This window comes from Callorhinchus milii, unplaced genomic scaffold (genome assembly GCF_018977255.1).
Source record: "Callorhinchus milii isolate IMCB2004 unplaced genomic scaffold, IMCB_Cmil_1.0 Scaffold9, whole genome shotgun sequence".
Lineage (NCBI taxonomy): Eukaryota > Metazoa > Chordata > Chondrichthyes > Chimaeriformes > Callorhinchidae > Callorhinchus > Callorhinchus milii.
Window position 1 is genome coordinate 12,049,993 of NW_024704750.1, and position 15,106 is coordinate 12,065,098.

Sequence of the window (15,106 nt, forward strand, 5' to 3'; positions counted from 1 at the left end):
ATTAAACAAGTTGTTTATGCCTTGCTTATCAATTCTTCTCGAAGAGCTTTACCTTTTCCAGCCTTGCAAAACCAGAACATTTCATGACGGAAAAGGAAGAGCAGGATGAGCTCATTTCACACCACTGCACTAGAATACATGGTCCTTGAGTAAATCAAGCCCAGCTATTTATTCAAATCAAAGGCAAACAACAAATGATCCGAAGTAATTCACAGTTATAAGCTATAGAGTCACCTTTGTTAAAATGTATTTATTTGGTCTAACCCTGCTGAAAACGGTATTGCATTCCAGATGCTAGTTATTGAAAACAACCTGGTCCTTTATGTTTAAACTTACTATTTCAAGGCTGTCAAATGCCTCACCACCTATACTGGATACGGCTTCCATGGCAGCCCAACTCTCGGAAGGAAATTCTGCCTGGAAACAAGAATGCAGTGGACGTATCCTCCAAAGCTGTTTCATGCTGGCCAGCATGATGGAATAATGCTTTGACCCAACACCCATGGCAAGGCTACTCAGACAGCAGCACAGTTGTCAGAGATGATTTACGTCTCGGATCTGGCGCAAAGACCTCCTTCAAATGATTTTTCCAGCTGAATCAGTTTCCATGAGAAGACATTGCAAATGAAGGGATCTTTATATCAAAAGAACCACATTGGTTAATTTAGTTTTAATAATGCTACCGAATCATAAAAAGTTCTTTGCTTTTACTCCTCTTAAAAAAAATGCAGCATAATTCATTTCAGTTCATAGTGGCAAGTTAGCGGAAGATGCAGACTCATAGTGTCTCTGGAAGATGTCACAGGAACACTGTTTTCAAGACTTGACTTTGGTAAACAAGCACTGAGACCAGCTAACTCAGCACTGACCAAAAACTGAACCTTGGACTGGAATATTTTCAACTTTTGGGGGGAAAAATTCAAAGAAGAAACATATTCTTCCCTAGTGAGATGTGTTTACAACAGACACGGCATCTGCTGTGCTGATGCCACTGCTAACTAGTTTTGTTTTGGGCAATTTTTGGTCAGCAGTAATTAGCACATGGCCAACGACAGCTGGTGTGCTCTGCATTGTTGATTTGCATTGAACTGTGCACAAAGATTAACAATTGTAGTGCAATCACTGAAAGTTTACCAAATGAGACTGATCATCAAGTTGATTACCTAGAATAACAATAAATATAAATGCTAGCTAATTTGACAATGGCAACTGCAACAGGCGGAAATACACCATAAACTAATCTGGAGTTTCCTTTGTGCCATTAAGATCCAATGCACTCTGATCCTCATTGTTGCATTGATTCAGATACACAAAATTAAAATGAGGTATGTAGCCTGCAATGCCGTGCTTAAGCCAGATTTAGTCAAATTAGATATTTTAATGCTGCTAGTACGTAATGAATCTTGCTGGGGAAAGTTTCCAATCCAGATATAAAAATTACAGAGATATTAAAAATATTTATGTGGATATTTAGACATTTGGCATTAATTCAAAAAAAAAGGAGGGAGTTCCTCTTGGTGTCCTGGCCAACAATCCCCACAGCTAAAATTGGACGTTCACTTCATGGTTATTTGTGGAACATTGCTGTACACAAATTGGTTGCCACGTTCACTTTACAGTAAAATTGATAGGATTCATTTATGTAATGGGACACTATATAAAATACAATTATTTTCCAAAATCATCACAGAAATTGGTTTACAATCTTGAACTTTTATAATAATTAGGGAACTCTATTGAAGGAAGCAGGAATACTGAAGGAAGAATCCAATCAGAGAAATTGAAGCATTTAGAAATCTAATTATGTATTTAAAAATGTATAAAGCTAGATTAGAACCTGAAAAGATTTAACTTAATCGACATATTTACTTCTAAATAAAGGATATTCATTATCTGCAATGAAGTACTTCACTTGAAACGTAGCTCTATGCATTGTTAAGACTATTAATGTTGCCCCTTTGCAGGGTCTTGGATCAAAATAAATCCATCAATCCTTTTTTTATTTTTGTGACTCAGATTGGAGCTGAAATAGATATGGCTGCCAACATGATTATGCTGGGATTAAAGGCAAGTATTGGGATGTGAGATTCTGACAGCCCAACAGAGAGATACAGTAACAGCTTTAATTATACCTTCTTCTGCTCTTGAGCTGTCATGATCAGCCATTCTGGAAGAGGTTGGTCTGGACTGATTGATGGTTCCAGATGGGATGTGAGGCAGCTCATCATCTCTGAGATCTGCAATCATATCCTGTAGTTTTGACCTGTTTACCCCTGTAAATGAAAGCCATCAGTAGCTAATCAGTGAGATACCAAGCAGTCTCGTTAGTCTAAAATAGGTTCTTCAATTCGGGGTGTTTTAGGGGTTCATTGTAGCCAAAGGAAATCATTTGAAATCATTGTTATCCACAAGATCCAACCAGCCTTAGATAATTTATATATACAGTATATGCATGCTGTGCATACCACAATCTAGCTGATCATTAAGCAGTCTGATTTTCTGCTGGCAAGAAGCAGTAATTCAAATGCATGATATGATCACTGCTGAGATATTTTAATATAAAATGTAGTTAAAGAGAAAATAAATTTGCATATTTTCCCGCTTTCATCTAACAAAGTACATTCCATATTGAAACCGGATTTCAGATGATCAGGTTTCAAAATCAAACTGCAGGAGAGGAAAGGAAAAAGAATAGAGAATCAAGGAAATGGTTCTTTAAACAACGTGAATGGAAAAAGATTTAAAAATTAGGATGTTTACACTAGGGGTGCAACAAACTAGCACTTGAAATACATTTGCAAATTGAATTGACAAAAGTTTTGTTCATGTTAATTTAAAATTTTAATATCATCATCATTATATAATCCAGTTAAAAACATCTTGGAACATAAGAATGGGAGCAAAAATGTGGAAATAAACTCTCTTCTTAAGACCTAGATGTTTCAGTACAAGATTCTCCAGCTACCTCCAATTTTCATCCAAGAACACATCAAAAGTTCAGATTATAACAGGAGACACTCTGATGTTAATTGTTTTTAATTTGAACATTTTCAGATAGTAATTTCTTACCACAGTAATTCTTGTTCTCTGAAGGAGTTCATTCAGACAAGCCTGTTTCACACCAATTAATATTGCAGTCTGCTTGAAAAATCTCATTGTCCATTTATAGAATTGTTACCCCTTTTGCAAATGTTCAAAGATCAGAGAAAATTTGTCCACTGCAAGATATGTAGAAATCTTTCTCATGCTTCAACCAGTCCCGCACCATGAGATATATCAAAATAAGTTTCTTCAACCTTATAGAAGGCCATTTGTAACACTGAAGAGAGAGACCTCTACCAACTAATAATATTATTATTATTAACACCAAAGGATTGCTCCATTTAGATCAGAGGAGTGGCATTCATCACATCTAGACTTGACTACGCCAACCCCCCTGCTTTGTCAGCCTTCCTAACTCTTCCCTCCATAAGCTGCAAAACATCCAGAACTCTGCAGCTCGTGTCCTCTCCCGCACCAGGATCTGCGACACCATCACCCCCACCTTCGCCCTGCTCCCCTTCTCCCAGAGTTCAAAATCCTCATCCTCGCCTACAAGGCCCTCGACTGCCTTGCCCCTCCCTCCCTCTGCAACCTGTTTTGACCCCATATCAGCCTGTCCACTCCTCTGCTCAGCAGGCTCTGGCCCGCTCAACGTCCCCTGCCCGGCCCACTCTACCTACGGAACTGCATCCCACAGTCCCTTCGTCTCACTCCCTCCCTTGCCTCCTTTAACATGTGTCTCAAAATCCTACTCTTCGACCAAGCCTTCAGCCAACCTCCCACCCTCCCTACCCTCCCCGATCCCAATCCCAGTTCAAGCCCAAATTCCTGACTGTCCAGTGCCGCGGCACAATCTTCCGACATGAAATTACACAAATGTAATTTTATTGTATTTAAGTGGCACAGAATATAAGCAAGAATACTCTACTTGCAGCAACAGCTGGCAAATGACAAACAAGAGAAAATACTGTCTAATTAGTCAAGAAGCAGGTTCTTTTATGGAGTGTCTAGTGCCAATTCATCCTTAAAGTGTAGCTAACATATGACTCAGTGAAATCTCACACCATGTGAAAGGAAGCATAAAATGCTATTCATTTAATTGGATGCACTTACATTTACTAAATTAAACTAGTCTCACTATAAATTTCATTAAATATTGTAATAGGTAATTTTGCAGCTACTAATATTAATATCCAAAGATGACTTAACGGGTATAATTAGAATGTAATCAAACTGAACCATACAAAAGTGAAAAGGTCCCAGATTTAATACAAAACATAGGTGAAAAACTAATATAATTCAGACATATTTGAAAAGGCCTTCCAATCAGGTTCCTCTGGTCTTAGAATTATGGTTTGAAATCCCACTTGAGCAGTTAATACGTGCACAATCCAGCAGTTTGATATCCTTTTGTTGATCATGCTTAAATATACATTTTAAACATGGATGCAAAGCCAGATGACTGCATTATACAGTAATCAAAAGACAAATCCTAGTGAAACCACTTGAAGTGCATAGAGTAAACTGACTGGACACCTAAACTATAAGACACCTGTTTATCTAACTGAACATTAAAAGACAGGGTGGGTGAGAGAAAGTCAATGAACACAACTTAGAAAGGAAAGGCTATTACAAAGATACTGTTCTGATGCAAGTGGTTATTTGAAAGTTCAAAACACACAGTAGGAACAATACCATTGGTCTATGACATTGGTGGTCAGTTAAATATCTCAAGGAATTGTTTTTAGATATTTTTAAACCAGGGATCACAGTTTACAGAATCACAGAAGTGTACCAAATGTCTCAGCACTCAACAAACCATCACACTGCTGCCTGCCCCAATATTTGTGTTCAGCTAGGTGTCTGACTCTTGTGGAAACCCATCACTCTGCTTAAGGGTATCCAAACCAAAGTGAGAATTCCATTCACGCCACCTTTCCATGGAAATGCCAGAGATGTTTATTGGAATGGATTGCGCACTCTCTCCCTGGAGGGACGCATCCTGTTTACCTAGTTCCGGGAAGTATTAGACCCCACTTTCGTGGAGGATAGACTGCTGACCCATTTACCATCCTTAACACAGAGAGGGCTTGACAGGATGTTTCATGTGTCACTCACTCTGCACACCAAGCCAACAAGACTAGAAATGACAACTACCGCCCATCTGTCTTGTTCTAAAGTTTGAAACCTATAAATACGATCCTCTCACTCTTTTATCACTCAATCACTTATTTTACCAAAACTTTATCCAGTTCTCTTAAATGTGCTAATATATCAGTCTTCAACTGCTCTGTGAGCATGAGCTTCCAATCTGTCAGTTTATGTTTAAAGATCATGGGTCACGATTTTGAACAAAAGCAGGAAGATTGCTCAGTGGTTGGGCCAATATTCCTTCATCATCCAAATTCACCAACAAAAAATAATTATGGTTACTCATATCATTGCTTTTGTAGCCACGACTGCATATTAGCTGCCACATTTCTCTACACAACAGTCACTACACTTCAACAACAACTTGGACGGCATCAAAGTCACTCATTGTGTGAACTGCTCGAGACGTTTTAACTTTGGCAAATATTAAACTTCTAAGAGAAACTGATCATTGTAACGTTTCCTGTAAACACTAAACCACACACTTCAATTAGAAATAAACATTAGCAAACCTGCATGCTCTTCCATTTGGTTAGCATAAAATACCATTATACCTATTATATTTCTCTTCGACCGTGCCTTCGGTTGCCCCCCCACCTCTCTGCCTTCCCTCACCCCTACACCACCCCTCCCCCATGCTCGGGCCCCGACACCTGACTGTTCAGTGCTTTGGGACGTCCTCCTGACGTGAAAGACGCTCTATAAATGTAATTTTGTTGTTGTTATTATTATCATTATGCAGCTTTTTGTTAGTTTTAATGCAATTGTTGAAATTAGTCAGTTAATCCTGAAATTATCATGGTAAAAATCTCTCTCCTCTCCTGCCTTTGCAAAGATTCAAAATATAACATTTCCACCATATCCATAAATGTTGCTTCTTTATAATATTGAGAACTTGATCATAAACTTAATATTCAGAATAATTTAATCATTTTATGCAAACATCAAAATAAGTACTCGAGGAAAATACAGGAAGGTCCCACATTTGACTTTGTTAACGTAGCTGAGGCTGTGAAAGGTAATAATCATTCTTGCATTTGACATAGCGCCTTATCACATCTTCGAGACATCTCAAAGCGCTTCAAAGAATATACCGTAAAGTGAATTGACTGTATATTTTGTGAGCGAACCAAAAAAAACTATATTTGTAATGCTCCTTCTCCCATCTCCCACAAGATGGGAGAAGGAGTATTATAAATGGCCTCAACACTCCTGATTTGGGAAGAGGACAATCAACCAGATCCCATTTGTGATCAACATTCAGCATTCTCTACTGGAAAAGCATCTATATGAACGTTACACAGGATGCGACTGAGCTGTGATGGCACCCACAGTAGAAGATGGCTACTATACTCAGTGTCAAGGCTCACTAATAAATAATGGTTGCTTAAACAAGGTATAGAAGGACAACCAGCATCCATGGCATCACAGCCATAGAAGAGGAGACGAGGGAAAATTATCCAGAACATCTGGCGAGTTTAAAAAAAAGTGAACTACTTAATGTTTACAACTAACCAAAGTACACTGAACATATCAGCAGACTCGCTCAGTCAGTCACAATACAGTGATTATAATTTACACATTCTGCAAAGAAAAAATAATATTGGATATTTTTTTGAATTGTATGTTTGCTCTCTTAAACATTCTGGACTTTGGCCAATCTCATTAAACTTTTATTGACTGGTGGAGTTAAAAGCTGTCAACCATATACACAAGGATAACGTTTTGGCTAGAATTCAAATTCTTCCAGCAATCAAAATTAAAACTGAAGTAGTCAAAAACAAATTTCCATGAGCGAATTAATCATTAATGGCAAGTCAAGTGAACTCACCACATTGTCAGTGTAAACTGTCCCTTCCCACTTTTACAGATGTAAAAGTTGACAATATGGCAGATGACTAATGTTTATACGGACTGCAAATATTAGCATTTTACACAGCCATGCTTTATTCTTATAAAATGCCACCATAAATCTTTTCAGTTAATGCACTTTTTCCAAAGTGGCTTTCAAAACCAATATCAAAACCTCCCATTGTGTTTGTTGCACCCCTAATTCAGAAACTGGGATTTTAGAGAAAAAGGAAAGAAAAATATTGGAGAAACAGAAATATAGCTCTTAAGAGACAAGTACTTAGTAAAATTTAAAAAAAGTGGGGTGTGTGGAAAGCATTTTTAAGTAGAAGGGAAAGTTCTACATGATTCAGAATCATCTGCACTTACTCTTCACCCCCTTCTTGCCCTTCCGTTCCTTCGTGTACTGATCCTTCAGTTTACTTATTAGTCCCTGGTCTACAGCCCAAAGCTCCGAAGATGGGCTCAGGTCATCTTTGTCTACATGCAGCACATCATTGAAAAATCAGCAGGTGGGAATGCAAGCAGTCACTGTTGCCATTTCAGACAGTTAGTATTTTAATTAGTCTTTAAAAATCACTAAAGTCAGTGTTATTTATTCTTTAAAACACATTTTTAAATTATAGCAACTCGTTCAGAAGTAAAAGATTAATTACAAATGTAACTTCACAGCCAATGCAAGTTTTTTTAAAAAAACAGAGAGCAATTACATGCAACTGCACCAAAGACAACAAAGAACAACATTAAGCCAGTGTGAATATAAAGCAGCATTTTCCTTCCAGGAAATAAGAGAATATAAAGTAACAAGGAGGTTCTCCCTTCACCCCACTTACAGAAGTCACCAGAGGTAATTATCAGTCAATGTCTCTCATGAGAGTTAGTCCTTTGACAGATTTTCTTGATTAAGAATCAAGCAGAAGAAAAAAATCTAATGATTCTGAGGCTCCCCTCATTGTGTTAAGGAGATTTCCAGTTCTGTTTGGGAGATTTCCTTTAGAACTGTACCCAAACATTGTAGTAAATTATTAAATCCATCAATACTACTGTGAACAGACACACACTCAAATTAGTGAATATCTTAGTCTAAGAAAGATAATTGTAACAAAGCACCGAACTGCCCAAAGGGGTATTAAATGCATTAGACTCTTCATGCATTGGAGATCTCACATCACCCAATATGTTTAAGACTTCAGATTCCATTCCTGGGTATCCCCAAGCTCCAATTCCTCTTTTATGATCTGATAATCTTATTACCAATCTGTCCTGTTAAAGGGCTCATTCATTTTGTTATAATAGACTCTTATTGCTCAGCAAGAGGGAAACCATTTTATACTTCCAGTCATTACATTCTTTCTCAGCAACACTAAATTTCAACTCCATCAACTTTCAAAGCTTGTGGTAAAAAGAGATGATAGGATTGACTGCATTAGTATTTTGGACCAACAGATTTAATTCATCAAATACCAAGAAATAACCTGAGCATAGGTGAAGGAAAACGGAGATTATGAAGGGACAATAGCAGTAAAAACAAGGAAGAAAATCTAGGTGTCAAAGATATACAAACAGGAAGTTATATATAGAAATATAGAAATGAGGCAAAGAATGAAAAATGAAAGAGAGGAGATTGCTGGCATGACAGATGATGGCGCCCACTCAGGTAATAGTGCCAACCATTATCCTGTCCTGAATAGCCAGCAACAAATCTGTACCATTTCCAATTTGTTTCAAACAACAGTAGTTAAGAGAAATTTCTGGCTAATTTTGATCAATTCAAAAATCAGTTCTTAGCCATATACGGTGAACCCACAATTGAAGAGTACAAATCAAACAATCCATTTCACTCAATGCTCTCACACGTCAAAAGAAAATGTCAAATGATATTATATGCAACTGAAAATCAAACCATCAGAACTATCGAAGAAATAAACTATGGTTCAAAGTCAGGATTCATTCAATTCCGAGGAGCTAATGAGGTAACAGTGTACGAATCCTGAAGCACATTTTCTACACAAAATATGCAGCTTTCATTAAAGGAGTTAAAACTTTGGAAAACATCAGCATTCTTCTTCAATATCCAAAGCAAAATAAAGCATTCTTAACATCAATTCACAGGTTTTATTTGTCTATGATGAGTCACTTCCTTCTGTAATATTTTGTGTAATGTTGCAGTTAGATTGGAAGCTGAAGACATCTGTGCCTGAGTGAGCATCAGGCTCCGGATCCCATCACTCCCACCCTCGCCCGACTCCACTGGCTCCCCATCCCTTGGAGGATCGAGTTCAAGATCCTCGTCCTCACTTTCAAGGCCATTCGTGGCCTTGCCCCCTCCTATCTCTCTGACTTGCTGACTCCCTACCAACCTACCCGCTCCCTCCGCTCAACGGGCTCCGGTCTGCTCCATGTCTCCCACCCGACCCGCCCTACCATCGGTGGCCGGGCTTTCAGCCTCTGTGCCCCCACACTCTGGAACTCCAACCCACAGTCCCTTCGCCTTGCTTCCTTGCTTGCCTCCTTCAAGGCCGGTCTCAAGACCCATCTCTTCGACTATGCATTTGGTCAGCCTCCCACCTCTCTGCCTTCCCTCACCCCTACACGACCCCTTCCCCATGCTTGGGCCCCGACATCTGACTGTTCAGCAATTTGGGACGTCCTCCCGACGTGAAAGGCGCTCTGTAAATGTCATCTTGTTGTTGTTGCTGAGGATAACAGTAGGTATCGTCCGTTAGCTGATCTGAGTGACGGTAACAGTAGATATCATACAAGTGGTCCCAGCGCCCGAAGAAAGGGAGTGAGGGAATGGGGGGGGGCATTTAATGTTTCCACTTCTGATCACCACCCATTGATCGCTGCTGGGAATTATGCACACCTGGATGTCAGCTGTTATCGAGCTTGGGTGCAATGGTTTAGCTTTTCTACCTAAAACTAATTTTATTTGGTAAAATTCCAATACAAATGAAGTACAAAACAACTTCAAATAATCTATGTGCAAGAGAAGCTGAATTTTAACTACTATACAGGGCAGCAGGGAGAACTCCTCCAAGCAAGTAAAGAAAAAAGCAAGGTTGAAAAACATCCCAGAATGACACAAAGAAGCCATAGACAACGTAGATTCAAGTTAAGACTTGACACACAGCTATTTTGCTGTTATTACACCAACCTGCAAAACTGAACATTGGTCATTTGCTGTTCCAGAACTGCATGGACTGCCTGCCATAATCTTGACATAAGCTTACATTATAACTACTGACCCAAGTGAAAATATTTCCTGGATTACAGATGAAGAATTCTGCCATAGCTTAGTGTTAAACTCAGTGGCTTTTTTTAAACCATCAATGAATTATTTAGAAATTTACAAACAATTGGAAAAAATTAAAGATGCTTCTTGTTTGTCTTAGTGTGAAAGTGTACCAGAAACAAATAAATAACACTGGATATATTCATCGATTTCGAAAGAACCTATTATCCTAGACAGCTGACACATGTCAGTAAAACAGGAACAATCAGCTCAACCAAACAGCAGCGAATGTCAGAGCACATATAAACAAATAAACAGACCGTAGAAGTGGTTTGCCATGGACTCCACCAATTTTCTTACCCCATTCTGTTCCATCCCCAGAGCTTCTGGCTTCCCCAGCTCCTTCTCCATCTTCTGTTGTTACTAAGAAATCAAACTCTTTCAAAGCTTCTTCAGTGTCAGGATCATCAGGCAAGTCAGCAGCCAGCCCCTCGTTACCAATCTAAAAGCGGTGAGAAGTAAAGTTTGACATTTATTCAGTAAAGATTGAAGAATTGTATGATCAACTTTAGAGATAACATTCAATAATTTAATAGCTCTGACTGATATAGACCCTCTCAAATGAGCGCAGGAGAGAATCAAGCTATACCATAGGAGAAATCAAAAATGTTCTTTAAGAAAGGTGAGCACAATGGGGACGGGCAAGTTATCAAAAGCAGCCAGGTGAGGCTATAGATAGAATAACTTTGGAAAGATTATAAGCAGAACAAAAACAAAAGATGAACTGAAAATTGGAAAAGCAACAGGAATATTGAAAACTTAGAAAAAATGAAGTCAAGAGAGTAAAGGTACATAAACAATAACAAGAGATTGCAAAGCCTTCTGAAATATTGAAATGCCATCTACCACAAGTTATATAAATCCTACACATATAGTGAAGGATTTTTAAAAAAAATTATGGCCAGTCCACCATATTCTGTAAAATAATTGTACTTCATTTGCTTACAACCAAGGTGAGTTTAACGGAAATTATAGTGGAGGAAAACAAATTTAGCAGTCTGATGTTGAGGTAATATTTCAAATTAGCTTCAAAATGGAAATCAAAATAGAAAGATCAGAAAAGGGGGAGAATGAAGTCCTGAATAGTGAAAAGTTAATTGAAAAGGGATGACTGATACAAGTGCATAAAAAGAAATAGAAAAGTCAAAGAAAAAAGTGATAAACAGCTCAGTTTTTCATAAAGCGAACCTTTCATTTAAAAAAGAATGTAATCACTGGAATTTGTTTCATCTGTTTATAAACACGTCAATTTTATTATGTGAATGGAGATCCTCAAGTCATGTCCCCTTCATTGAGCAACTCAATGGAAAACATCAGGGATGCACTTTATACCTGGAGCTTGAAGGTCGATCTGGAGCCACAGTAACAGTTCAGGATACAGATTTCCCAGCAATTATTTAAAGTTATTCCTTACTGTAGTTTTATTGGATCTTTTGGCATTGAATAGTTTAATACCAAAACACATTGCACTAATGATATTTTTAGGACAAGCGAACAGGCAACAGAGGGACTTAATTATCCTATAGTGTAGTCAAGAAAAATACATATAATCTTCAAGAAGTTACAATACAGTGACTGAATACAGAGAGAAGGGAACCAATATTATTATGGAAGCAGGTTTAAAAAATATCTCTAAACAAAATTTTAAAGTTGTCTCTAACATATTCTATCATTTTAGGCTGCTCTATATGCAGCAGGAAGAATTATACATTTGTGCCTGGGACACTAGCCCCCATGAAGAGCGCAATATAAAAGCAAGTGGTTATTGTTGCCCCATATTCTCCAAAGAGTAAATTGTTGATCTCACCAACTATTAATATAATATTATAACTATATTGTGGCGATGTGTAGAGTAAGGATCAGCGTCTTCCCAATGGGGATACAGGAACAAAGGGGGAGAGCTATCAATGACCAGTCAAATGACAAAACACCATCTGTTCCAACTTTTTCTCATGAATTGTTTAGCAAAAACAAGTACATGGGGAGAGGGAAAATTTCAATATAACATTAAAGACAAAGAAAAAGCACCTGATTTCAGAACAGGAAGATCAGGTCAAAGTTACTTTGGACAGTCGATGAGAAAACTATGCCCTGAAACTCCCACAAACTATAATTTGTGCTGCTAAATAGTTAGGATAAATTCAAACCTTTACTTTATGTTTCTTGTTTATTCTGTGCTTTTCTTTGCCATCTGTGATGTCCTCCACCATGTCTCCTTCCTCTTCGTCGTCTTCATCACTGTCATCATCTGCATTTTCTAAGAAATTAAACGTTTCAGCGTCTGCAACCCTTGGTTTATCTCCTGAGTTCCTATTTTAGGAGAAGACGGTAAGAAAAATACATTACCATGCCTTTAAGTACTACATTTTGCTTCAGTACATTTTACAAAAAAATTGTATTACAAATTCAAGAAATGTATTTTTATATTAAAGGTTTCTTTGTGTCCTTTAACTCTTCAAACCCAGATGAACTGAAGATGGGAGGATTAAATGTAATAAAAAATTATATACAAACACACACACGCATTTATGATGCATTTATGTAGGTTATGTACACACAATTATATTTTTTAAAGTTTATGGTTTGAAAAGTTTCCTTTTAATTTGCTCTTCTTCGTACTAATTATTTCTCATCTGTTGTTGCCAAGAAGAACATCGCTATATGCCAGGAGTGCTAAGGATCAGTTTGACTTTCTCCTCAGATTTTTTTCTCACTCCCTCCCACTAGTGAGACAACTCCTGCTTGGCACTTTCCAACTCTCAGAGCAAACTAATCAGAGTAGGGTTTGAACTAGGCTGATCCAAATTCCAAACGCTTGGTACCACCATGCCTTTTATAATGTTTAGAATTTTGAGAGGCTGCTAATAATCTTTGGTATGGAATTCTATAAGGACTAAATTAAATCAGTTTATTTTTATTTCCACTTCGTCTTCCAGGCTATTCCAATCTTGGCCAAGAGGATGGTCTAGGCAACAGGTATGCCATGCTGTGATTGAATGACAATTCAAACACAATAGGTTTTATGTAGTAGATCATCCTTCCTCCAAAGATGAATGCTTTGCCTCCATCACACACTCTGCCCAGCAGTAAAGCTAATGACAAGTGAAAACTATCAAGAATAAGTGAATTAATTTTACTGCAATTGCTGCAAGAAAAACATACAATTTTTAAACATACCTTTTAACTTCTTGTCCCTTTTGTTTAGATGGAGAGTCTCCACCATTAAGAATCTGTTCCAAATTTTTTGTTTCTACTGATCCATTCTGCTCAGAGCCAGAAAGCCCTAGCAACGACCGCACCCTCTGGGACCGTACATCTAGTATTGTGTCTGTGTAACCAACTTCTTGTAAATACCTGAGATTTAAAAGATGCATTTAAGTACGTATCTGATTTCATCTTTCACAATAATATTTGAGCAGCAAACTAAAGTTTTCATTATCAAGATTATACATGAGAATAACTGGAAAAGTTCCATATATCTTTGATAATTCAATATAATTAATTGTACAGATTAAAATATGACACTGCAGAATACTGTATTTATGAGTGCTCTAACCACTGAGCTACAGGACTCCACAAAAGCTTCCAGAAACGTGGGACTCCGAGCTTCCAGTGCTGACTTCCCTAAAAAAAAGCTTCTAGGCTGTCAGGTCACTTCTAAGTCAACTGCTATGCATTGCTGTTAATGTTCACTTCATGCATGCTATGAACAGGAACTGCAATGAAATCACTTGGCAAAGGAAGTGACGCAAGAAGCATGTCTTGCACACAGTGGAGGAAATGGCACAGCGGTTCTTCCTCTGCAGGAAAAGACATCAGCAGCAACCCAATAATGCAGTAAATATAAATTTGAACAACTCCAAAAATGAAGGAAATGAGCAAAAGTTTTAAGACTGACATAATTATTTGTTTCAAATCCTGCCAACAAACACTAAGAACAAATTAAAATTCATATCACTTACTGTCTGAGTAACTGTCTGCCTTGTTTCCAGGTCAGCTGGCTGTTCTGAGGTACGCTTGGCACCTCTGTATCTTTGGTTTCTTCTAGAAAAGCAAGCAAACACAATCACAAAATTATAACAGCAAAAATATATAATAATTTTATCAGCTGATTTATAATATTGGAATTCAAAAAACTAATACATAGATAAGTTACTTAATGCTAAAGACGTTAGCCAGGTTTCGGAGGAAATTCATTTTACTTCTTAATATTCCAGGAATGGGAAATGTTTTGTGCTGCACTACTAACTTTAAGGAGGAAAAAAAGATTAAAAAGAAATGTTTAATATATATTAATTCAGGAGTCAAACCCATAAAGTTGCAAGCAGAATCATAAAATCTAAAACAGTGGACTAACTTTATGAAACTTTTATATCTTACTATAGACTATATAATTTCAATTAAATCTGACCAAGTTAGACACATTTAAGATAACTGTTCACTTTATATTAGCTGGCACAGGGCCGTCTCAGTTAAAATGCCTGGAAACTCTGCAGTGCAGTTTACAACTTTTCTTCTCAATCAAAGTTTAAAACTACCATACAACAAAACAAAAATCCTTTAAAATAATTTGAAACTACATTCAATCAGCAAAAATTTTAAATCTTCATTAATTACCTGATTCAAATGCTGGCATCTTTAAGTCACCTTGATTCAACTCTGTGCCATATTTTAATTTATGATATTTTGCCCTAAAAGAAAAATAAAAGCGTTCTTAAAAGAGTGCATATGCAGTTGTTAAAATTTCAAAATGGCATTGAAATCAAG

General features: G+C 37.4%; 1 protein-coding gene across 6 annotated transcripts in view; it reads right to left on the reverse strand.

Moving 5' to 3' along the window:
- The window catches only part of strn3 (striatin, calmodulin binding protein 3), a 53,414-nt gene that overhangs the window by 14,980 nt on the left and 23,328 nt on the right, over positions 1-15,106 (reverse strand). The window contains exons 3-9 of one of the 6 annotated variants that reach the window (XM_007893404.2): positions 14,957-15,030; positions 14,302-14,383; positions 13,517-13,693; positions 12,493-12,649; positions 10,640-10,781; positions 7,414-7,524; positions 2,133-2,273 (exon numbers count right to left, since the gene is read on the reverse strand). In XM_007893404.2, the coding sequence (XP_007891595.1) occupies positions 2,133-2,273; positions 7,414-7,524; positions 10,640-10,781; positions 12,493-12,649; positions 13,517-13,693; positions 14,302-14,383; positions 14,957-15,030 (884 nt within the window). 6 annotated transcript variants of the gene reach the window in all.